The 25,557-nt window shown below is 43.3% G+C and overlaps 2 protein-coding genes across 4 annotated transcripts; both read right to left on the bottom strand.

Annotated features, from left to right (window-relative positions):
- Positions 1–754: 754 nt before the first annotated feature.
- lmx1a (LIM homeobox transcription factor 1, alpha) lies at positions 755–5,290 on the bottom strand. Its single transcript, XM_085928303.1, has 7 exons — positions 5,112–5,290; positions 2,416–2,636; positions 2,151–2,329; positions 1,943–2,020; positions 1,614–1,698; positions 1,383–1,556; positions 755–1,324 (listed from the first exon to the last, which is right to left on the bottom strand). Exons 1-7 carry the CDS (start codon positions 5,288–5,290, stop codon positions 1,203–1,205), a joined length of 1,038 nt encoding a protein of 345 aa, XP_085784429.1. The 3' UTR covers positions 755–1,202.
- Positions 5,291–6,623: 1,333 nt separating this feature from the next.
- Positions 6,624–23,080, bottom strand: rxrgb (retinoid X receptor, gamma b). Of its 3 annotated transcripts, XM_085927837.1 has the most exons (11): positions 17,561–17,968; positions 12,531–12,766; positions 10,547–10,691; positions 10,286–10,465; positions 9,659–9,819; positions 8,920–9,049; positions 8,066–8,198; positions 7,827–7,918; positions 7,322–7,427; positions 7,201–7,206; positions 6,624–7,137 (listed from the first exon to the last, which is right to left on the bottom strand). In XM_085927837.1, the coding sequence occupies exons 1-11, from the start codon at positions 17,625–17,627 to the stop codon at positions 6,894–6,896; spliced, it is 1,500 nt and encodes a 499-aa protein (XP_085783963.1). In that variant the 5' UTR covers positions 17,628–17,968; the 3' UTR covers positions 6,624–6,893. The 3 variants fall into 3 exon arrangements, with proteins under 3 accessions (XP_085783963.1, XP_085783961.1, XP_085783962.1); XM_085927835.1 differs by lacking the exon at positions 7,201–7,206 and having other exon boundaries at positions 6,626–7,147; positions 17,561–17,961; XM_085927836.1 differs by lacking the exons at positions 7,201–7,206; positions 17,561–17,968 and adding an exon at positions 22,852–23,080 and having other exon boundaries at positions 6,627–7,147.
- Between the last annotated feature and the right edge of the window lie 2,477 nt (positions 23,081–25,557).

Raw genomic sequence — 25,557 nt, 5'->3', positions numbered from 1 at the left:
GAGGAAAATACCATGAAGTGCTGTAAATGGCCGATGACAACGAATCTTCAACACAGCGTATTCATCCGTGCTGGCACTGCAACAGCATGAAGCCAATTATTGCATTTAAAAGGATGTGTGTGTGTGTGTGTGTGTGTGTGTGTGTGTGTGTGTGTGTGTGTGTGTGTGTGTGTGTGTGTGTGTGTGTGTGTGTGTGTGTGTGTGTGTGTGTGTGCGTGTGTGTGTGGCCTGCTTCTTGGCACGGACGCTGCAATAAATAACCGGACCGCTGACAGGAAACTGTCAACTACCTCGAGCATAATAACGAGGTTATCGTCACAAGCTGTGACCGTATGATCGCAACTCGAGTGTTGTTCCCAAACCCGTCACCATCACTGCATGGCAACTGCGTGTGTGTGTGTGTGCAGGAAGGGAGGTGACCACCTTGGCTCTCCTCCTTTATATTCGACTTTGGCTCCCATCCCGTAATCTAATTCAAGGCATTCACAAATTTGCCTATTTTCAAATTTAGCTGAACTTGTGCTGTTTGCTGAAAAATTCACCTATTCGCTGTTTTTGTGTATATTTAACTGTTTGTGTGACATGGTGGTGCCTGGAAAAAAATATTGTCCCTGGACCAAAGATTTGGAGAACCCCTGCTTTTAGTTAAAAAAAATAAATAAAGCGACATCATGATACTTGAGTTCCAGACGCCGGGAGCGCACGCAGACACAAAAGAGCAGGGGGGCCCCACTACACACTCTACTGCACACTTGTTTGGCTCTCTTGGCAGAAGCACAGCACGCTGACAGACACTTAGATTGTTCCTAACCATTGACTTGCGCTCTCTGATCGCCGAGGTCTCGTTTCATAGCGGGGGAAACATGAGACGGGTTCCAGGAGAGGGTTCACGGCCAGGGCAAGGAAGCCAGGGGTCTTCGTATCTCCCGGGTCACGGGGAATGAAAGAAGAAAATGGCGTCCTTCAGCCATTATTTATTGAATATTTAAAAAAAATGAGCACAACCTACAAGAATAAATACACATTCAAACAGTCCTTCATTGTAATCTCGTCATGAGGCGTTCAAGGATTTTTAGAGATGGTAAAAATGTCCGTCAAATCACGACAGAGCTGAAGTCCAACCATTTGCGCACCTGTTTGTCCACTGCCACGTTCTGTGCTGAGTGCGGGCGGATAAATACCGAGAGGATGAGGATCGTCCCTCAGGAGGTGAAGTAAGAGTCCTGCATGGAGTAGAGGCAGTCGATGGGAGAAAGGAGGGACGAGGTGTCCACCAGAGACAAGCAGTCGCCGTCCACTACGTCGCCGTAGACCGCATTCAAACCTGGACGTGAAAACACTTTTGAATTTCATGAGCAGAAATTGTGAGTTTTGCGTTTTACCGTAGGGGTGCATGTGATCTCCTGGCATCTGAGGCGGGGTCAGGCCCTGTCCGAAGGGGTCCATGTCAAAGTCTTGCTGTTCCACCCTTGTGAATCCCATCTGCTGCTGCTGGATGTGAGAGTAGGAAGAGCCCAGATGATCCAGCTGGGATGTAGGCACGCCATTGGGGGGCGCTGTGGAGCAAAAGGGAAATTTCACAATGGAGAAATTTGCAATTTGCTGCATAATACCTTTGTGTTGTGATGGCTCCTCTTGCTCATCCTGAGTCGGCTGTTCAAATTCTTGCTGCTGTTGCCTCCTGGCCAGTTTCTTCATCTAAATAAAAAAAAATATATTTATTCGATGATGAAGACATCTCTCAGTGCTTTAGGAGTGAAGCACACGAGTCCACTTTGTGAGGAAATATGAAGTTTCATCGCCGTGCGCTGACATGTCATCGGGTTCGAGATAACCGGGCTGATTTCACCTTTGGCAGACGGCACCGTGCCGAAAGAGATTTTCTTATTGTGTGTGTGTGTGTGTGTGTGTGTGTGTGTGTGTGTGTGTGTGTGTGTGTTACCTTGGCTCTTTGGTTCTGGAACCAGACTTGCACAACCCGGACAGTAAGGCCAGTGTCTGCTGCCAAGGTCTCCCGTACCTTTAATTTGGATTCATGAAATAATGATTTTAAAAAGAGAGGAAAAACAAAACAAGTCATGTCAAGGTTGTACAAGGTGGAGCAATTGTAAAGTCAAACTTTAAAACAATCGGAAGAATCGGGATTTTACCTTTCGACAAGGCTTGGATGAAACCTCAAAGGAAGCTTTGAAGAGTCGTCTTTGCTGGGTTGTCAAAATCGTGCGAGGTCTTTTAGGACGTTTACTTTCTTGCTCGTTGGATCGGACTCGTCTGCTTGTGACCCTCCTCGAGTTGTCTTCCTCCACCTCCTCTTCCACGTCACTTTTATCTAAACGAATATTCAAACATTCGATCCTGGAAGGGGTTCCTTGAAGAACCTTACCAAACATCTGAAAGACAATCATGAGCTCCCACCTGTGTCAGATGAAGTCGGGGTGGCCACTCGCTGGTGGTAGTCTTCCCTGGCGCACACAAGCCGGCCCTCCCTGACTACGCAGAGGTCTCCGGTCCTCAGCGGGGTGGAACACACGCTGCAGGTGAAACAACGCAGGTGGAAGACGACGGGCCCGGCACGCAGCACCAGCTCCGAGCGGGAGATGTTCTCGGTACAGCCCCCGCAGCGTACTGCAAACAGCCTGGTGAGAAGGAAAGAAACGTGACAAAGCAATTTACAAAAACATCCATCCATATCATAATGTAATTAAATACAATTAAACTCCTCTTAGCTCTTCTGTACGGCACTGATATGAATTGTTCTTCGCAAAAAAAAATGAAGAAAATGATCTGTCTACATATTTTGCTGCACCATTTATATCCAATCCATTGCTAAAAGTGTTAGAGCACTATTTAGCGTTAGCAATGAGCTAACGTATTGAAAAACTAAGCTAGGTGGTTGTTTTGAACACAGATGATGTCATTGTTTGTTTTGATTGTAAACTTGAAGTGGAGTGCCTTAACACAAAATCAGTTCTAAATTCCCAGGGAATGTTGCTGAGTTGTCTGTCACTCCGAAAGTCTCCCGGCCTCTAACCGTCTCACTGACTTGATCCCCGGTTCCTCCTCCATCTCCTCCTCCCACTCCAGCCGCTCAGACGCATACCCCCAGCATGACGGGTGTGCGTCTTAGCGCCTGGCAACCGGGAGCGGCGTGGGCTTAGCCACACCGTGACACGGTTGCCGTGGCTCCGGCTGCCATGTCGGCGGCCGGGCCCCTGGGGAGCGTCCAGAAAAGGCTCACGGCGGGCCATGGCTCCAGGCGGAGGGGGGGAATCAGAAATCCCGGCGGGAGAGACTGGGCCGCCGGTCCTTGGAATTATCCGTGGAATTATCCCTGAGTCTGCTCAACCAGGGTGGGACAAAGACAGAGCTCCCCTCCACCCCACCCTCCCAAAACACTCAAGCAGCGGGGCTATTGTCCCACGACTGGCACCGACCCATCTTGGGGCTGTCATGCCAGATGATGCGTCATCATTCTGGAGTGGACATGAGAAACTGACAGCTCTTTACACTTCACTGTAAAGTCCTTTCACATATTGCTTTGGTGGTCTCGAACGTAAGCGGAGGGGGGTAGAAAACTACAATTTTGGGATAATTTGTTTGATGGCATGTTGTCAGGTTTTCCTTTTGTAAAATATATAAATAATATATATTCATTTAAATGCAGTGCAATTGGACACCACCGCTAACTACAATCAGAAAACGTACGATAGCTATCACGACTTTTAACAAGCAAAGGTGCCGCTACATCCTTGTCAAAAGGTCGACGTCCTTTTACATTCCTCTGACTCTTGCTGAGCGGTTGCCGGGGGAAACAATGAAGCCTCCTCAGGGTCAAATAAGGTCCCATGTGGGTCGTCTGCCCCGAGGCCGCGTGCACTTTAATTTGGCCGGCATGCCGTTCGCTCGCATTCCTGAACGTTGGGGATCAATGAAGTCGGCTGAGAAAATGCTTGGAATGTTTCTATGACGCGACGATGCAATTAACAACGTAGATAATGAGGGAAGACAACACTCATAAAACTGGTCCAATGAGAGCTGGTTATTTATATTATTTCTACCCAGCATTTATATTACCAAGATTTTCCAAGAAAAAACGTGACGACAGTCATATTCTGATTGATCATCTAGCCTACAGGAAAATTTTAAAAACTTGGCTAAAAAGCCCCAAAAAGTTTAGTATCGATTAACATGCAGACAAGCTGTAATGTTGCCCATGCGAAAAATACGAGCTTAGATTGGTGCGCTCTAGTGGACACGTACAGAAGCGGATCCGGTTTCTGGATCAAGTGAAGCAGGACTCTGTGTTTGTCAGATACAGATCTTAAGGGTCAAGGACACTGCCAGTCATGTGACCGATAGGACCGGCGTGCCATCCAAGCTCAACGTGCTGCTTGGTATGGCCAAAATTAATGAATGGGCATTGGTAATGATTTTTGTTTTCATTTTGTGATGGTTGTTTGTGCCGTGAGATTTCTGTAATGTAAAATAAATCGAGGCGTGGAGGGGTCAGTATACGTGGACGGGAGACTTGAAATCTCAGAGGCGGAGCTTTGGCAGCAGGACTCCCGCTAATTGGTCAGGTCAGATATTTCACGGTTGGCTGGGTGTCGTCCCATAGCGTCACACAAGGGCCGCGGCGAGAGCGGCCTTCCAGATGCCACGACGCTTCGGATGCCAGAAGCTCGTGACGCTCGCTGTCCGCCAAAATAAGTTAATGTAAGTATATGACATTCGCTAGGATGAGGAGAAGGTGATTAGGAAGGAGTAAGAAGATAGGTGATGGGAGGGGCGGGGGAGGGAGGGGGTTACCTCTTTACCATATGTTGGCCCCCAGCTTGTCATTACCGGGCCAATGGACCTTGCGATTTTAACACATTTTGACAATGTGCCATTTGAGCTCCACTCCTGCTTGTGTGTGTGTGCGCGTTTGTATCACACCTCTCACCCTCAGTCACCTTGTTCAAGTTTTGTGGAGGTCAACTTCAATTTGGGGGCAAAAAAAAAACACCAACGCAAAGTTTGGATATTATGATTCTATTTTGCTTATCTTTTGGATGGTGAGTGCATCCTGCACGTAAGTGACAATGTTATGAGGGATCGGAGTTACTTACTTAGCATAGTCCCGCTTGCAGTAGAGTCGCTTCTCCCGCACGAAGCAGGAATCCCGCAGCGCGTCCCCGCACGCCGAGCAGCGCGCACACGCCTCATGCCGAAGGCCGCCCGCCACCCGCAGCAGGAACTTGTCTGAGATCGGCCTGCGGCAGCCCGCGCACACCGGCCTGCGCTGCATGTCTGCAAGGCAACATGCACGCAATTAAATCGTGGAAATTAACCAACGTGCAACGAGCTTGACAAGATTTTTGATGATCAAATGAAAAATTAACATTAGTAAAGAAATTACACACAAATGGTTAATTCCTATATCGCAATGTTATTATTCAATATCTTGTTTTTCTCATTTATTTATTACATTCTCATTAAATTAAAAAGTGCAATTGTTGAACATAATTAACAGATAACACTATTACTATAATATTATTATAATTATATTTACAATACTAACGCATTTTTTGTAAAGATTTTGTGCATTATTTTCTTTTTGAAAAAATTTCTTTATATAAAGAGTAAACAGTATTTTTCGAGATACATAAAATATTCTTAGCAGAAAGTATTATGCAAATAAAATTAATCATTCAGACTCACATTTTACGTAGGCCATTTTTCTGTGATTTTATTTAATACAGGTTGTATTTTTGTAATTATAAAACGGTCATTTCATTCAAATGACAGAAAAACTGTTTTTCGGTCAAATATTAACATATTTAATATACGTATAAACTTTGAGAAACCTTTAGTTTGTATTCTGTAAAATGTATATTTTAGAAATACAGTATGTATTAATATTTGTGTATTTATATCTTCATTTTATTTAATACATTTTTGAACCTGTATTTTCAACAGTTCCTCCAATTTAAACAAATATTTGCCAAATATTCTCAACAGTTACCCGCCACACATGGAAATTAATTTCTTGCCACCATTCGTGAACATTTTCACCAATCACACGATTTAGTGATTTAAATACGTACAGGATGTGATGTCCATACCTTCTGAAAGTGAGCTTGCAAAAATGCTGATCCCCTCAGAGCATCTCCAAGTAGGTGGACGTGCAGGTGGCGTTTAATACTTAAGTGCCCGAAAGTTTCTCCTGCTTGGAGATTCTTCTTGTCGTTCCCACTGTTTGGACTTTCTATCAAGTATTCTGACAGCAGGACAGAGATAAAGAGAGAGGCAGAGAGAAAGAGAGCGAGAGAGAGACTTGCACCACGTGCACGGGCACGCACATACATACACCGTCTGACCACGCCCCCCCCCCGATAAAAATAACTTACCTTTTATTTCTGCACAAAAAAAAAGAAAGTTGAATTCGAAAATGATTTAAAAAAAATATGCTAAGTTACGGATAGAGGAACGTAATTAAATCAGATGGTTAGATGAAGCTATGGTTTCAGACTATTCCTGAGGGGAACAATAATAAAATAAGCTCTACAGCCTCATCTAGTGGTTAAGAATGGAACTAATTTGAATATATTCAGTGGATACACAGGACATATTGTAGACATGACAAATAGTGTATTTCTTAATAACTTTATTCTGTAAGAATACTCATATGTTTTAAGAAATGTAGTTTTTCTTTTTTTTTACTTAAAATTTTACTTTATACATTTACTCTATGAATATAATCTGATTCCTTTTCAAATGCATTGGAATTCTTTCGAAACAGACACCTGCAATAATCTATTTACAAAAAAACATGACGCTTGTACTCAGTCCTCACCGCAGCGTTGAAATCCCATTTTGGATTTAATTACACCGTTGTTGTTTTTTAATTGTTATAAAATATTCAACTTTGCAATTGCAGTGTCCTTCCCTCCCTCCCTCACTCCATCTTTATATTGCTGACAAGGGCTATTTACAAGAGGGGGTGTTTGACTTGGGTCATGTGATCTGATGCGGCGCTTCCAGCATCTCCATGAGGAAGGTGTCGATGGGCGTGTCTCCGATGAGTTTGAAGAAGAAAAGGTGCTCCAAGCACTTGAGGCCGATGGAGCGCAACGCGGGCAGACGAAGCAGCAGCTTGGCAAACCTGAAACACCAGAATAACACACAACAGTGATGTATTTGATTATGAACACTTACTAAGGACTTAGGTTCATGTATAAGCATTCATCAAGATAAAATAATCCCACAAAATGTGATTAAGTAATGCAAATATTTGTTGACGTGAAATTTGCTAAACATCAGAAACGGTAATTCTCACCTTCCAGGCTGGTCCGGATATTTCTGTTTAGTGTAAGATTCCAGTGAGGCGTACACCTTTTCCCTCAATGCCTCCACCTCCGTTGGGTTGGACAAACCTTTTGCATCTGAATCAAACAAAGCCAACATTAGCAACAGCCATGGCCATTAGCGATTTTGAGTTTTATTATTCAATATTACATTCCTCATATTCTATTTATTTATTATTCTAATTACTAAAAACATTTAAAATGAAAATCTCGTTTCATACGTTCTCAACTCTTCAGTGATACTCAAAGTGTAGGGCTCCCTCTAGCGGCAGAGGAAAGAAACACTTGTTTTATATATATTTTTTACATTTTTATCCATTCAAGTCAAGTCAAGTCAAGTTTATTTGTATAGCATAAAATTAAATATCTGACTAGGCATATTTATTTTTAATAATAAATGACAACATAATTCCAGATAGCTAGCTATGGTTATATTTACGAAGGACCGATAAAAAAAAAAAAAAAAAAAGCACTGACCTGGGTTGAACAGGACAATGGCCCGCAAGCAACCCAGCTCCGTTTTATCCATCTGCATATCCTTCATTTTGGACACCAGCTCTGTCAGTACTCTGCAATAATATCAAATTCATGCCCTTCATCAATTAAAGAATCCACAAACATTAGGCATTGAATACATTTGAAACTGCTGACTTCTTTATTATCACATTTGATATTGAATATAAATTGTATCTAAGTGTGAAAGCTTTGTGCCCAACCTGTCAAAGATGGAGCCCACCCCAGCGCTGTGGGCACTACTTCTATGGACGTGGAGGCCCGTGGCCAGTAAGATTCCATCTTTCACCGTCACCGACCGATGAGAGAAGGACGCGATGAGTAGCTCGTTCCAGCCTGTAAGGGAGGAAAAAAAGAAAACAAAGTTGAAAAGATTTTTATAAAAATGAATTTCATAGGATTTCAGGCTGAAATCTTCAGCTGTACATCATGTTTTTTTTCCATGAAATATGACTTCCTCTTGCAAGCATATTTCCCACCAGAAGAGGTCAGTGTTTCCTCAGTTGCAAACACCATGCTGATTTCTGGGCTATTTTGGTCTTCACTGCTCCATTTAGCTAAATGGTAAATATGTCAAGTGACTGTTAAGGGACTTAAATAGATGGCCTGCCTGAGGATGACCGACAACCACCATGAGCAGCTTGTCATTTAAAATCTGATGCGTGATATTCACTAAATTAGTGGTTCTTAAATTGGGCTCCCAGGACCACACACAGTGAGTTAGGAGTCTGCAAAATAATTTGCAACAAATCATCATTTTGTATTGTTGTAACTGCTAATGGAGAAAGGCGTATCAAAAAACAAACATACTAAAAGAAGTTACCCCGCCCCATTTTTTTGACTCAGTTAAACATTTTATAATTGTGATGTATCACATGCTTTTGACATTCCATGGCCCGCAGCATTTCTAATTCTCTCACACGCTTTTCTCATGATGAGACGTATAGAAGAGGTGAGGCGAGGCAGCGTCATCAAAATATTTGTGGTTTGGAAGCATAACACACGGGGGAAAAATATATATGTGTATATATGAACGTATACACAGAATGGGGTTTACCTGCTCGTAATAGGATGACCTGGTCATCTAGGGGGAGTTCTGAGAAGTGGGGAATCCTCTTGGCCCACTCCACTAACGTGAAGAGCTGCTTGTCCGCCGCTTGGCAGATGTTGGTGACGGGGTCGTTGGTCTACAGGCGGACAAACGGGGAGGTTGAGCAGGCATTCCAGAACAAAAGTCAAGACAACACGAAAAGTGTTCAGCAAAGCCCATTTTAGGATGCTTTTACACAACAGTAACGTTCTCTCGAGACTTGCGAACGAGGTTTTGGCAAGTACAAAGTATCTTGGATCACATGGATAGGAATATAAGAAGAATTTTTGCTCCAACATGAAGCAATCATTCCTCGGAGCTCATTTGGAAATCGAGACCAAGAGAAACAGGACAAGGAATAGAGTGTACCGATTGGACTCTGTGACCCCAGCTTCCATCCACTTGGTCAAGCCGACGAGCTAGCCGGCTAGCTAGCTTGCTGTCATGTGTAACTACCATATAAATTGATTAGTTTATGCAGTCATTTCAACATACTTTTATTTTTTCGTTCTCACATTTACACCGTCATATGCGGGAATCGAACTCACGGTATCGGCACTCAAGACAGGCAACCCTACACCATCAGCGACTCCCACTTTTACTTATACTAATTACCGCTTTCTCTTTTGGCGCCACCTTGTGGCATTCACACAAATGAAACCTTACAAACCTTACAGTGGTGGTCATGACTATGTTGAACGCTTACCGAATTGCCGGGGCTGCCGTCCGAGTACGACTCCGTCTTGGGTTCCACGGCCAGCTCAGCGTCTAGAATCTTGTCCACAGGCATCTCCTCATTAAAACTGCTAGTCGACTCCACCTCATTCTCCCCACGCTCTTTCCCACGCTGCCTCTCTTCCTGTACCGCTACAACATAAGCACACACGCATACACACGCACACACATTTATCTTTTTGCAGTCATTTACATAAGATCCCAAAAATTATTTCAAGAAATAAACGGTACCAAACGGCCTCGGAACCGATGGTTGGGGATGGTGTCTACTGATTCCGTTTAGCATGATAAATTCGAATGTGATTGAATACATCTGAACACAGCCACGTCTCAGTTATGGGGGTGTGCACACTTTTGCAATCTGATCTGTTTTACTGTTACTGTCAGAATTGCTTTTTTAATTGAATTGGACAGATTTGGAAAATGATGTGTATATGAAGAGGGGTGTGTAGACTTTTTTTATCCACTCTACCTAATTTTGTGGGATATGAGCGCGAGCTTGTGGATACAAATTAAAATAGCAAAAATAATGCTAAATGATGTATTTCATGTGTCACATAATATACAGTATACTAGTTTGTTTTATGTCGTTGCTAACCTTCTCTCTTCATGCCCATGGCCAGGCACTTCTGGTATCGGCAATACTGACAGCGGTTGCGCTGGCGCTTGTCGATCAGGCACTCTTTACTGTCTCGACAAGTGTAAGTGAGATCTTTGCGTACGGTCCTCTTGAAGAAGCCTTTGCATCCCTCGCAGCTGTACACGCCGTAATGTTTCCCTGCGCACGTACAAAAGGAAAGACGTCACCTTTAACTGAAGGGAAGGAAGCTTCGTGGGGAGCGTCTGCCCTCCAGGTCACCTGAGGAACGGTCTCCGCAGATGGCGCAGATGTGCTTTGACATCCCCCCAGGGCTCGGGCACTGGTAGTTGATGCCCCCCAGGTTCTGCAGGCCCGGCGGAGGCTTGATGTCCTCCGAGCTGCTCACGCTGTTCATAGAGTTCATCTGAGGAGCACAAACGGGAAGAGGACAGTCAACTCGAGTCGAAGGACAGGAAGCGGAGGGGGGAAGTAAAAGTGAATGGTGTGAGGTGGTCTTGTGACATGTTCCTGTTTTTGTTGTTTTTCCCTACTCGTTTTGTCTTCTGCCCACCCACCCACCCCGACGCCGCACCCTCGCAATTTCATTGTGAAAGTGTGTCACATGCCCGCTCAGTGGGAGAGCTGACTGTTCTCACTGAGGCTTGTCATGCAGGTTTCTTAATGTTTCCAAGTCTGGGAGAGGCACATGAGGCCAGTCACATGGTCGCTGAGTTGTCGTTCTTAAACAGAGGCGAAAAGGAAAAAGCGTGAATTCGACTGAAAACTGTCGAGTAAAGCTTTTGGCTCACTTTAAAATATTTCTCCAAAATGTAAGCAAGGATTTACTCACTTGAGTTTTGCGCCAAATGAAATAAGAAATGCAACGCTTCTCGCTCAAAATGTTTTCATTATCACGATCACGTCCTTTGACCCTCTTATGTTGACAAAAGCCAAGCAGCATTTTTTTTTCTGCTGTTTATGTGCAAAACATCTGCATCCCAGCTGGAAACATCGACCTACAAATGCCCTTGTGTTCTATATATTTGATGCGTTGTGACATAAAGAACCCGCATCTCCGTCACCTCAGGCTTTTCCTATCACTTATTTACAATGTTCGCTCTCCTCCGACGCACGACTAATGGCGGGCGGGCTCATCCCCAAACCTCTGCGGTGGTGACCTTCCGACTGAAACGAGCACGCGTAAGATTCTTTCCCGTAAGTAGACACTTGTACTTTTAATGAGGATCCACATCGCCTCCCCTTTTAGCAGCGAGTGTTTTTCGCCGCAATCGTTCACAGATTTCACTCATAATTAATCTCACCCGTGTTGCAACTCTAAACGGTTTGGTTTTCCATTCAGCTGCAGACATATACCATAACAACATGCTTCAAATGTTGGATTATTGATGCATCATACATTTTTGATACAATATGGAAAAACATACAGCAGAATGCGCGGGACTCAAGAGCCAACAGACGTACAGTTCTAGAACTTTACATTCTATTCGGGAGGATCGGACTCCTGAGAACTAAACTTGAAATGAAAAAAATAAAGTGTTTAAAAATGAATATACTGAGCATGTAAACTGTGAAATCAAACACAAGAAAGAAATATACAACGCATGTAGAGTGTCTGTGGGATATGTTTGCGGACGTTCAACAAGATTCTGTGGTCATTGAATATCCATTAGCTTGTCCTGAAACTTTTCTGACACACTTTATATCCACACACAGTTGTAACCTACATGTCCTGGGGGGGGGGGTATAAAAGTGCTGCGTACATTGAAAACAAGCATGTATGGAGCGTGAAAAACGATTAGAAAAATAGACGATAGAACCACACAAAGGCCGGCGCCATCGAGGTAAATAGAGCATAAGAAAATACACAATCATAAAGGCTGCTCATTTTGCCTCTCTCTCTCTCTCTCTCGCTCTCTCTTGCTCGCTCGCTCTTTCGTGGAGTAGCTCATTAAATGGCTAATGGCAGGACTGCGTATAAGTCCGCTCACATGACAACAGACGCAGGGATGACCTCAAGGGCCACAGATTCAAAGGTCAGTCCACGGTGAGCATGAGCTCGAGGAAATCCCTGGTATGCGAGTCCAACACGCTGGCTCGAGCTACAACCTTTAAACGAATGAAAAACCAAACCAGTTTGACATAGATGCTAACCTGATGAACATGTTGGAGGGAAAAAAAGCAATAGACAGTGTAAAAGGTCGATTGTATTTCTTGAGATAACATCCAATCACTTTCCCCTCACCTGCGGACTTCCGAGCGGTCCGAAGTTCAAGTTGGGCGTGGACGGCAACGATACGGCAGGGGAGCCCAGAGACGAGGTGATGACGGAGTAAGGTGAGGCCAAGCCATTCATGTGCGAGCCCATAGACGACATGGGCGACGGCAAGTGCCTGGCGGTGCTGATGACCGACGGGTGGCCCACCATGCCGCCCATCGGCGGGGCGTGGGAATGGGCCGTGCTCATTGGCCCGGTTGAATCTGCAAGATGAAGGCGTTTCCCGTTAGAATGACAATGTGAATCAAAGTCATGGCAATAAAAAAATAAATAAATGAATATCCATGAATGGGTGTAAATGGATTACATATAAATCGTGAAAGCGCTGAGTCATGAGATTTGCACGTTGAAGCCGTTCAAGTGAGCTTAGCGCCACCCGCTATTTGCTAACATGCGTTTGTGATCAACACATGGCTAAGCAGCGTTAATGAATGTGCGACGATCGTAAAAAGGATATTTATAGCTTTGAAACGGCAAATTTATGGAATTTTTTTTCTGCATAAAATAAATCCATATCTGTTGGTCCCTACTATTATTAGTCGGTTATTAAAAGAAAAAAAATCAATATATTTTTTTTACTGTAATCCTAAACACTAAATTCTATTCACAAAACAGCTTTCCTGACTTTTGTGCCACAGTGCTGACCTTGCTTTGGAATCTATTGATGTGAACTGACAGGCTGGCATTTGCATAGATGACCTACTTAGGAAACGTGTCAGTCAACAGGGCAACAGGACACACCGAGTGTCATTTCATGCATGTGCTGTAGCTTTCAGGCAGTTTGTTGTCACCGACGCCATTCATATCGAGTAGAAAGGTTGCCATGTGGGCTGCACACTCCTCTCAGGGCTGTGACTCAAATAATTTTTTTTGGGGGGGGGAAATGTTACTAATGATGAGGCATGTGGTATAAATGTCATGCGGGTGTGACGCACGCAATCTTGTTCAAATGACAGCGCTGTTTTTTTATTCGGATAGGGTCCTCCCGTTATCATCTCCCATCATCTAATAATTAATAATATGCTCGTATTACGCAACAACAGTGATCCTCCTTAATTTGATTGACGGCAAACTATTGTGAAAGTTAGAAACATGGAATCATCCAAGTGGTCATTCACTCCTGTTCTGGATGTTAAAGAACAGATGTTGCGCAACTTCCTGTTTCGTACAGAAGCTACTGTCCCCTGACTGACCGCCTCCCACATTCTCCGAGTATGCTATAAGTGATCCCCACAAGGCAAATACTGTATGTATTGCCACTTACAACTCTGAGATTGAACAGAACGCAAGCTAACAATGCAACAAAAGGCACAATGTAGTTCAGTCTTTAATACAAAAAAGATTATGTAATAAACGGGCAGTCCTGTTTTCATTCTACGCCGTGACGCTTGTCTTAATGCGGATGAGAAATTCTCACCAGGCCTTGCGAAGATGTATTGTAGTCTATTCTGGAAGTGCATGAGTGCGAGAAATAGCACGGCGATATCGTGAGCTCAGCCAACAATTCGTCAACACGCTCTCACATCCATCAACTCGACGATATTTACAGATTTGACCATTCGCTAACTGCAAGTTTTAGGCTTGAGGATATGGGAGAGTTGGGAAAACAAAAAAATGAACATTTTATCTCCTCCATCTCACTCTCCGGTTGTCATCTACCAGGCATCTCACAAAAAGAGCATTATCAGACATTGTGAGACATACAATCATCTTGTGAAACCATCCAGTCCAGATTTGTTCCATTGATTCTTGTCTGATGGACTCGGGCCAAGCCAATATGTCGCTGCGAGGACGCAAGCATCTATTTGAGAGCAAACAGATGAGAGCAGCGAAGGCCACCCGGTGACTGCAAAGCAAAGGTCGACTCTTGCCAAACTCCTGAACCGTGTTCAAAAGAAGTCCAATTTGCTTACACGGCTCATTGTATATCTTTTAAATATATGGAGATCAAATTTGATTTTATTGGCAAGAGATATATATTAAAATGGGACTTTAACAGAATTGACAGTTAATGCAGATGTATGTAAAAGTGACAACAAAAAGGTCGCGAACTGAGCCATTTCGAATGGAATCGTAATACCACCGAGTCCAACTGAATCGTGCCGATTTCAAATCGAACCCTCCTTGAATCTTTTTAGCACGCCGTGTATAAAAAAAACAACAACATCAAATTGTCTTTTACCCATAAGGACTGATCATCTCTCCGACAAAATACGATTAAACGATTAACAATCCGATTCGGTGCAACTTGACACATTTTTTTCAATCAAAATTGATTTTTTTCATTTTTATCGCAGAAAATATCCGCGCCTTGATGTGAAGATCAACAGGTTGACCAAAATGAAAGCCCTCCGAATTCCTCACTGTTAATTACACCGCTAAGTGGATGGAGCACTCCACCGCGATATAATTCAATAAGCCCGCGGCCGACTAACTAATAATATCTCCTCTCCGGAGTACAGCGTGGGAGTGGAATGATGGCAACACATCGAATCCAAAACAACACGTGCCTTCTAATAAAGACCGGATTAGCTCTTTACCAACTTCCATCTGTTCTATATACCTGTTGTCTCCTGGACTCCGTTTGTTGTGGTCAAGCTAGTCTGTCATCGAACCAAAAGATAGAAAGCAGAAGGAAGCCTAAAGTAATCAAGCAGACAGTCTGCAGAGCTCATTACCTTGGGCGGACATGTACTGTAATTACCAAGTCTCCCAAACGAGGAGGCCGTTGTGGAAAATACGCAACTCCCCCCCCCCGCCACACGCGCAACATAAACATTCATTTCTTTGCTAAATGAGGTTGATGCCTGATCATTTGTGTCACTAAATCCTCTTATCCCTGGGTAAGTATGTGCAGCTCAGCAGGCCAGCTGTCAAGAAGGTGGGAGGCCGAAGAGAGGAGGGAGGCAGACAGCGTGAGAGGGACGGACAGATTGATGGATGGCGGGGGCAACGTCCCGCATGGAATCTGCTTTTTTTTTTTTTTTTTTTCACCCAAAAGCTAACATGATCCTACTGGAACACACATGTAATCTCTCAGTCTGGCAAAGGATGGTCGACCACCAATTGAGAAACCCCTGTGGTGCGGAGATCGATCGACATGTTGAACAGATGGATAAATGTTTTCAGACAGAGCATGTGACTGCATTTGCTTGATTAGTTCTTTTTTTTTTAGTGGGGGGGGATTTAAAAAAAATATATATATAAAAAAAAATAAAGTTAGCAGATCAAATTAGCTCACTAATCAGTTTTAAATTGATCTCTTATCAGCTGTCAGATGTTTAATAAAAAAAATGTCAAACATTGGCGCCAATAATCTGTCCAGATGATAATTGGTCTATCTCGATTTAAAACGCACAACGGCACTAAATTAAAGGATTTAAGTGCATCTTATAAAACGAAAAATACGATTCTGTGTATCTGACAGCTTCCCTGAGGGTAAACAAATAAAACTTTATATTTTCTTACTAAGCCACCATAAAATAATTCTGCTGCCTATCACAGGAAAGGTACATCATTTCTTAACTATACCGTAAAAGAAACGAGTTGGTCCTCAAACCATGCGGCTGTAATAACACAAACAACTTGGACCAGTGAACTCCTTTGACCCCACAATTCTGCCCCGTGGTGAACTCTCGAGTGAACACACAAACTTTCCCTGAAAAGAAGATGAACGACCTCTGCTCTATTTTCAACAAAAGCCAACCCCTTTTCTGTTTCTGTTTAGTGCAATAATAGGAAAATTAAGTAGAAGTCCAACTAGTACATAGAATATCAACCCCCCCCCCCCTCAAATACACAAAGTAGACAGACTTCAAAGTTGTTGGGTTGTTTTTTTTTTTACACAGAGGCAGCGAGGATCGATGTGGAGGCCAGGGCTGACAGGACTGAGATAAAAACTTGATAAAAAGTTTCAAACACATACAAATCAGCTCACTTCTAGACTGATCTGCCGAAGCAGTCTGGGAGAAATGAAAATCAAAACAACATCAACACAATGACGCTAAAATAAAACGGCACAATGAGGAGACGAGCACAGATACCCGATAATTGTCCGAGTACAGTACGTGGGCAAACGAAGCTCATGTCAACACCTCCCGACACATCTCTTCAAACACAGGAAGGAGTAGGAAAGCAAAAAAAAAAAAGCAGAGCAAGCGTTGACGGAAGGATGCTGGCTGACGGACAGCAGATGCAAAAAGCAGGATGGAGCGGGCCAATCGGAAGGGAAACGCGTTGAGAGACAAACAGATAGCCAAGGACGAAGCAACACGTGTTGGGGGAGGGGGGGAAAGGTCGGGGGGGTTCCCCTTTGAGGAGAAGGCTTCCCCGTAATTGAGACCACGAGTAAACATTGGACTGAGACGTCCATTCATTTTCTACCTGACACTTATCCTCACTTGCGGGCGAGCATCTTATTTTAATCAATTCAAATGCAATATTGATCATTATTATAATTAAAAATACTGTGTATAACACACACCTGTGTATTATTTAGGCCCCGCCCCCAATAATAATTTGCAGGTATCCTTTATTATTACGGCGAATAATATGAATGAAGATTCAAAACATACGAATAAAGTTTTGAGGTACAGATTCAAAACCATATGATTTAAGGATTAAGTCATTTTAAAAATGTTTTCAAAATCCATTTTTGTAAAAGCGGATACGAGTACAGTATTATCATCTTGAAGTTTCGTTCCAGGCTAGATAAAAGACAACTACAGAATCTTCTAGTTAGTTGTGTAATCCGCAACGGAAAACTTAAAAGCAAAAAAGCAGCAGACATTATTTGTGTTGAGAGTTTCTACCCTGGGAAGATGAGTTTTTTAAAGAGCGTCCAGGGATTAGAGGTATTACCATAATGCATCCATTAGCGAGTCTAACTATGTGTGGGAAAAACCCAGAGCAAAAAAAAAAAAGAAATATAAACACACAAGTGACCCTGATCTGCTTTCTATTATTCCCTCCAAGGACGCAACGAGTCAACTACTCACAGTGGCCATAACACAGTTCCCGCCCGGCGCCACATCCAGCTGCAGGTGATGCCGCAGGTTGCCACATGCTTTCGGTTGCGAGCTGGCAGGACGCCAGTCGCCGTGCGCGGCGTCCGACTTGACTGATGCTGAGCTGACAAACTAAATATGAGGCGGAAACTCCGGATCCTTGCTACTTTTTAGGAATGGTAAGGAGGAGGAGGAGGAGGAAAGGGGGAGTGGTGGAAGACCAAAAAAAAAAGAGGCGGAGTCCATCAGTCCAGTTACAAGATTAGGCAGATTATCCTTCCCGGGAGATCAATCCCATAGGAACTCTTTGCTGTCCGACTGATGACACAAATCAGCTCTTGGGACGCCCACTCGTGTTTCTCTATACCTCCGGCGGTGGCTAAAACTGTGCAGGGACACCTGTTATAGTGCAGGGTGGCAAATGGGGGGGGGGGGGCATTAAAGCGGGAATGGGGGGAATCACACTTAGAGTATAAGAGGTAGTTTCCAATTACAGCTTCTTAAAAGGGATCAGACATTAATACATGGTGGACAGCTTCCATAGCCAAAGGCTGTTAAGGCAGGCGCCTTAATGTCCCCCCGACCCCCCCCCCCCAAAAAAGATTCATATGACGCCTTACCAGGTGGTTGTGGGGCTTTCCGTTAGCCACCAGCTAGCTTGTGTGCGAACAATTTTCCAAACTCTTGTCTACGCTGGTATGCGAAAATACTCCCTCTAGTGGTATGTGAAAGAATTACCAGTAACTACAGTTCAGTTGTATTTAACTTATATGTTTCCATTTCCTCTTTAGGGAAAATTTGGTTTTTAACTTTTTTTTTAGGGTGGTACTTGTAAGTGTGTGAACCACTGGCCAGTGGCTGATTTGAAATGTATGACAAATGAGCTGTGAATTCCGGGAAAAAAAGTGACAAGAAGAGGCCTAAAGAATTTTCACCTCCGTCTTCTACCTTCCTCCAAACATCTGTAATTCTCTTTGATGTCATGAAGAAAAATGGGCCAGTTGTGACATGGTCGGTTGCCCGTGTGCTTGTGGTTATTAATATGCGTGTGTCCTTAGCGCAAGCGTTTCTCATGTATAGCATTCCAGGAAGTCAGGAATTGTCTTGTTCGAATACTGGACAGTGGTCAAGTAAACAGAGAGCAAAGCGAAAAGCCAGATGCAAACACAGGCCCAAAATATACCTTAAAGTCAAAGAAGAACAATGCATGGCAAAGCCTGAGGGAACTTAAATAAACTGCAAAACCCATGAGGAGAATGCGGGTTTAGTCTGAACGTTGGTAAAAGGAAGCAAGGACACTGAAAAGAGCTTAAAAAAGTACAGTGGTGCCTTGTGATTCGAGTTGATACAGCTCAAATCATGCTTCCTCATTGCAATGAATGGAAATGCCACTAATCTGTTCAGCCTTCCAACAAAACAACAAGAACAAGTCTTTTTTAACAAGAAACATAACAATATAGTAATGTACTTTATAAAAACATACAATAATGACATATTAAATCAGGAATTTAACATTGTTAGCTTCATGTCATTTTTTTTAAAGAATTGATCAGTTCAATGCTAGCATGTAGCTCTCACATCAAGTTAATAACTCAGGTCTTCTCTGTATCTTTCTGCACCAACTATTCTGGAACAAACAGTTCTCAATTTTGGATTTAAGAAGTGCTTTGAGAAGTTTCCAAGACACTTCTTAATTCTAATCACTAGAAAATACAAGCTGTCCCTAGCAGAAGTAGGCAGCTGCTTCTTCAACGCCTCCTGCCATCATATCAAAAATTCACCTGATGCCCTTCCAGCCTTATAAATAAACATAAGCATGCTGAGCAAAGGCCTGTACATGCACCTTGTGCATCAAATGTCCATACGGCACTTGGATGAGGGCCACCAGCAGTAATCAGATCACCTCGCAGGCTGCAATCTGGCAAAAGAGATGCGAGAAGACCAGCAGGAGACACACAACATTCCAAGATTTAATAAACCCCAGCAGGAGAAAGTGAAATCATTCCTGACTGCATTCTATGTTATGATCAAATATGGTGGCGCATATAAACACAGTGAATTGACGCCCATAGTTAAATTTGCCGTATTTTTACTTTAATAAAAATATTACGATTGGGGATATTTTGACCCGAAAAATGATTATTAAATTCCTATACGGGGGGGGGGGAGTTCTAAAATCCACAAGTCAATAGAGCACTCAAAACAAGCAAACACTCAGCCAGCCAGCCGGTGGAAGTTCGAGTTTGTGCGGATTGCATGCAGTTATTGCACAATTAATGAAGACTATTTCAAAATGCACCTCACGAGCAAACACCGTTGCAACCTTTTCCAAGGTCCTCTTTGCTTGATTCAATCTGGAATTAAATCAAGGCTTTGACCTTCTTCGCTAATGACTAATTACTGACAATTAGCCCTGAGAATGACCTCACTGCGCCCCCTTCTTTTCCCTCAACTCTGTTCTCACAATAAGCACATGTGCCCATACACACACGCACACACACACACACACACACACACACACACACACACACACACACACACACACACACACACACACACACACACACACACAAACACACACAATCCAGTCAAGCAGCCTTTTCCACCGCCACAGAACGACACACACTCAATACTAGCGCATGCATTGTGTGCTAATGCATTGGGGCTCAAGTAGCGAGAATCCTTGAGTAAACCTGCCAAGAACCACACCCTCTACCTGTGTGGTTTATTTATCTCTGGGGGAGTGGGTGGGGAACTAACTAGCATGCAGGGCTTGGCAGTCAGCGAGCAGGTTTTCAAAACTTCCCAGACTCACGGCAACGGCCGCATTCTTTCAGTCACATGACGGCGGGGTGGCCGCCGTCGGGTCGCTGGTAATGTTTGCAAGTCCGGACTCATAGAAGAAGTGTCGAGTCAGTCGGGGTTGTTCACATCAAACAGGGTGATTGCTTTCTTCAGCCCGCCCTGAGATTCTTCCTCTTTTCGAGTTCTCCCTTTTTCACTGTCACCACTTCTTAAATAAGTTGTCAGCATCAAAGGCAGGAGGGGGGGGGAGCACTTCATTTCGATGAATGGGGAATTTTGAAAAAAAAAAAAAATGCTGAGAAAGAAGAGATGCTGCTTATTCTGCAAAGCGATGGGCGGGCCTTCATTAAACCTACTGGAACAGATCCGTGAGAAAAGGAGGAGACCTCCAAGCGATCAGAACACAAGACGCTCTTGTTTCATCCATGCTACACGTGGTAACTTGAAGTTTCATTTTGTGATTTAATCATCCGTCCAAGCAACAAATCACATTTATGGCCCTGGTAAAACATCACAAGAAAGATACTTTTTAAGAGGTGATATTAATTCCGCAACCATTTTCAATTACAGGGCTTGTCCAGATAACTAATCATTCATTTTAAATTATTCTCCTGCAAAAAAATAACAATAATTTAAATCAGACCAGAGTGTAACAAAGTCTTCAACAACACACAAATCCAGCAAATTGCATTTTAAGCTGATGATGAAACTAAAAATAATCGTGCCATTTGGGATGCCACAGGGCCGAAATATTCCATATCCGGTCTACTGCTTACAAGTTGTCCCATCCAGATGTCTCTTGCGTCCCCCTTGGGGGCACACTGCTTATGGAAACAATTACCAGCCTCTGTGAGTGGTGTCGAGATTTCAGCGATAGCATACTGACGTTGTTTATGCTCAAAGGCCCATTTTGTGTTATTATTTAATGCCTTGCCATTATTTTTTTGCTACACTCACTCTACTTTAAAAACAAAAAAGCACTGCGGTAATTGATTGTTGGCTTTCGGACTACAACCGCTAAAGAAGACGCTAGGCCAAAAAGAGAATTGAGATGTAAAGTTTCCAAAGCATACCACATCATTTATTATCATTTTTGCATGATGGTATGCTGAGATCTTTCGAATTTAAATTATGTGCCTTGGCTGACTAAAAGTTGGCAAACATAGACTCCTTAAATTTCAGAAACTATGCTAAAGAGCAAAAAGCTCTTGCAGTAAAATAGTTTTTACAGCCTCATACCTGGCTAGAGTTGAGAGAAACAACAAAGTATAATAAAAAAAAAAGTTCATGCATGAAGAAAGTACGAGTTCCATTCCTACGGCTGACGTACTTTTCTATCAAAGTGTCTATCATTAGCTTATACCAACACATTAACAAATTTATCATTTGAGTAAATATTTGAGAGAAAAATGCTTCCAGGCCATAAATATGAAACACCCAAATGAAAAACCTGCCATGTGACATCTTGTTTTTGTGCCGCTGAGTAAACTAGAATGCAAACAGTGCAAATGACTGTAGGGATATTTTCTGATACCACTTAGTTTACATTTACAAGTCTTGTAACGTAAAAAAAAAAAAAAAAAAGCTCATTCGAGTTGTGCGCAAAAGAATCGCTAATTCAAAAAAAATAATAATTTGATCTTACTTTCCTTTTAAGTCAATTAAATTTTTTCTCCCTTGGTTTCCATACACAACAAAGTGACAAGTAAACAAGCGTTTATAAGACGAGATGCTTTTTTTTTTTTGGCAGCACATGAGCCAGGAGACAACATCACATGATGATAGGGAAAACATACAGAATAAAGTGCATAATTCAACTTGTTAATTCAGTGTATTGAACAGACAAAAGCCATCTCCTTTGGCCCACTGTGATCCACGTGTTGCCCAACTCCACAGGGCTGTAAAGCTGTCACATAAACAATTCTGCTAATAGAAGGGCAAAGGGGAAAACAAGAAAGCCATCAGCTGGTTCAAGGGCAAAGTCGTCGAGTCAGAGCAGGAGTGAAGCTTTACTTAGCAAAATGACATCACGCTGTCCGTGGGATGGATGCCCTCTAAAATGACCCGCGTTGTATGGAGAGGTGGGGGTGTGGGGGGGTCTAGTGGGGGTTCCCACTTTGTGCCACAAGTTTGTTTGTGTCACCCATTTCTGCTGTCTGTTTTCTGAAGCCTCTTCTGTGCTCCACGCAGTAAATTAAATTTCAAACAGTTTAGCGGGGTCGTAAATTACATAAGAGCAATTAAAATGCCAACCTTTGACCTTGCCTGACCGCCAAGATCACCTGACTTTATTTACAGCACAAAAATAATCACCATGGAGCAATCGCGGCACTAGGACCGAGGCTACGCGTGCCGAAAACCCGGAGAGAGAACGCCATAGCCGGGGAAGCACTCCTGCAGAAAACTGCCCCTTCCTGTCTGTCTGTCGCTTTTCTCCGCGACGGCTTTAAAAATCAAATAGGAGAAGGTGTACTTACTTAAATGCACATACGGATCATGGCTGTCCATAACGGTGCTGTAGTCGAGGTTTCCTAGGTGTCCTACAGCCAGCGGTGCTCGGCATCCCCGCACATTCCTCTCCCGGACCGGACTGAAAAGTGTGCGAGGCGGCTCTAGAGCCCGGGGGGCCCGGCCAGGGAGGAGGAGGAGGGGCCGCTCAAAAAGAGCACTTCTCCCAATGACAGCAGTGGTCCGTATCAAGCTTCAACAGGATCGGGACCGAACGCCTCTGCTGCAGCTCTGGTGGATCGGAGTGTTTCTTTCTCACCCCCCCCTCCGAAACTTGCTGGCCTACTTTGCAATTAAATAGAAGAATGCTCCATCAAAAAAAAAAAAAAAATACCAAGAATTAAAGAGCTCAAGGCTGTCAGCTGAGAATCCGGGAAGGAAATGTCTGCTGGAAGCAGCTTGCAAAGTTCAGCAGAACACATGATATATCTATTTCTTTCTATCTATCTATCTATCTATCTATCTATCTATCTATCTATCTATCTATCTATCTATCTATCTATCTATCTATCTATCTATCTATCTATCTATCTATCTATCTATCTATCTATCTATCTATCTATCTATCTATCTATCTATCTATCTATCTATCTATCTATCTGAATAATCAGAAAAAAATCAACTACGATAATTGGCTGTGTTCGGAAATAACCAATTACATTCAATTTTGTTGTTTGTAAATGGGAGTCTGCACCAATCACCATGTAAATGTTCACCATGTTTTGTGGAATCCCAAATACTTTACACACTGAAAATAATCATCATTTATCTCGTTACACGTGCATCAACATTATATTCACAATATATTCAAATGATTCATGCTCTTGACTGTTTGCATATTCAAGATGTTTATTTCAGCCATTCTTATGTTTACCTGTTGCTCGTGTGAGAGTGACTAAGAGTGTGTGGCGCCCCCCCCCCCCTCCCTACCCCTGTGGAGCAGACCCCCTAACCTCCCACACACATCTACACACACCCCTCTCTCCACAGAGCCGGGGTCACGCAGGGGTGAAGCTCCCGGTACCTCCGAAGGTTATTCAGGAGTCAAGCCGCACTGAGCCATTCACTGACTTGAACCATGCGAGTGGGCCAGACGCTCCGTCAACGCCGGGGCCGCTGACCACTCAGCTGCCCCGCTAATGGGAGCGCCACCCCCGGCTCCACCGTCCTTGTAACAGCGACCCATAAAAGAGCTCAGGAGGATGCTAACCAAGATGAATGGCATTTTTTTCCCTTCTCGGCTCATTCTGTGCTAATCAGAGCTTTTCATTTGTTATGGCCTCGCGCCAGCCCCTCCGCAGCGGCCTCCATTAGAGCCAAGATAACATATAAATTCATTAAAGTCAAAGAGGGACGTAAAGTGGTCATTTGTCAGACTGTTCTTTGTGTGGCCCTAATGGTGGCACATGATTCAAGGCATTGAGATGATTGCGGGGGGGATTTTTTTTGTTGTTGTTGTTACTCCTTCTCTGAAACATTTCAAGTACAAGACGTGGGCTGTTAGAATTTTTGCATCAAACAACGGATTTCACCAGTGGAATCATTTTGGAGGTTCTCCAGTGCATCCATCAACTTCGGCATACTGCCACCACAAACACACAACACAACACAACACAATCAATGAAGCAACCCTGTGTACTAATCCCTTTGTATTCACAGCACCATTCCCACCAAACAATGTCCTACCAAACACTAATCCCAAACCTGGTGAGCCACCTGCTACAAGTCAACCGAGCATCACCCCCCAAAAAAAGCCAACAAATATAACACAAGCATGTCTAAATAATAAATACATCTTCTTCCATCGTTAGCATGGAGGTTGAGGCTGTTGTTGGTCGTCACGGGAGAGGGCACCCTCCATCTGCCTGTGCTCTCATTAGCCTAGCTCCATTACATTTTATCAGAGGGGAACCCCCTCCCACCTCTTGACTTCTTTGACAACCCCTCCTCCCGGTTCCATACATACGCCTGAGATGATAAGTGTTCTACCCTCTTTGTGTCGACCCGCATAAGACAATGCAACACAGCGACGCGGAGCATCATCCATCTCAAAAGTCATCAATCTGGGACACAAAAGATGAAATGTGGTCTGAATTGGGTTTTTTTTTCACACCGTTTTTTTTTTTTTTTTGCTTCTTTTCCCTGACACAGCAATTCCCTGAAATTATTTTCCTTTGCATGACCTGATGATTGTGTGTTGATTGTTTTTTTTTGTGTCACAATAAGAACACACTGATCAGCAAGCAACATTGTTTTTATTTGTACTCACTAATGTGCAAGTATTATCGGAGTCAGCCATCATGACTACACATAACGAGAGGCAGACGCAACATGCAAAGCACCTATGCTCCGACGCTAATGTGATTTCCTGGGAATAAACAACTTGTGAAACGTTGTAGGCTTTGAAAGAACAGCAGCGTGACATAAAAAGTCGTGCTTAATGGTCAGGATTAAAAAGTAACCCAGAATCTCCAAGATGAAGTTGAGTAGCATAGCGGGCGAGTGGTTAGCATATTATATTCACGTTAAGATATTCAAATGTGAGTCAATATAACATATTTTGTAAATGATTATCATAACAAGATCAGACAAAATGCCCAAGACCGTTTCACAGTCTTAAACTATTAAAGCGCTCTGGATTGGGTTAACATGCTAATCCGCTGTCCATGTCTGGC

This window comes from Syngnathus leptorhynchus, chromosome 13 (genome assembly GCF_054491065.1).
Source record: "Syngnathus leptorhynchus isolate UIUO chromosome 13, UIUO_Slep, whole genome shotgun sequence".
Classification (NCBI taxonomy): domain Eukaryota; kingdom Metazoa; phylum Chordata; class Actinopteri; order Syngnathiformes; family Syngnathidae; genus Syngnathus; species Syngnathus leptorhynchus.
The sequence above is the reverse complement of the archived record's forward strand: the minus strand, read 5'-3'. Positions and strand labels throughout refer to the sequence as shown.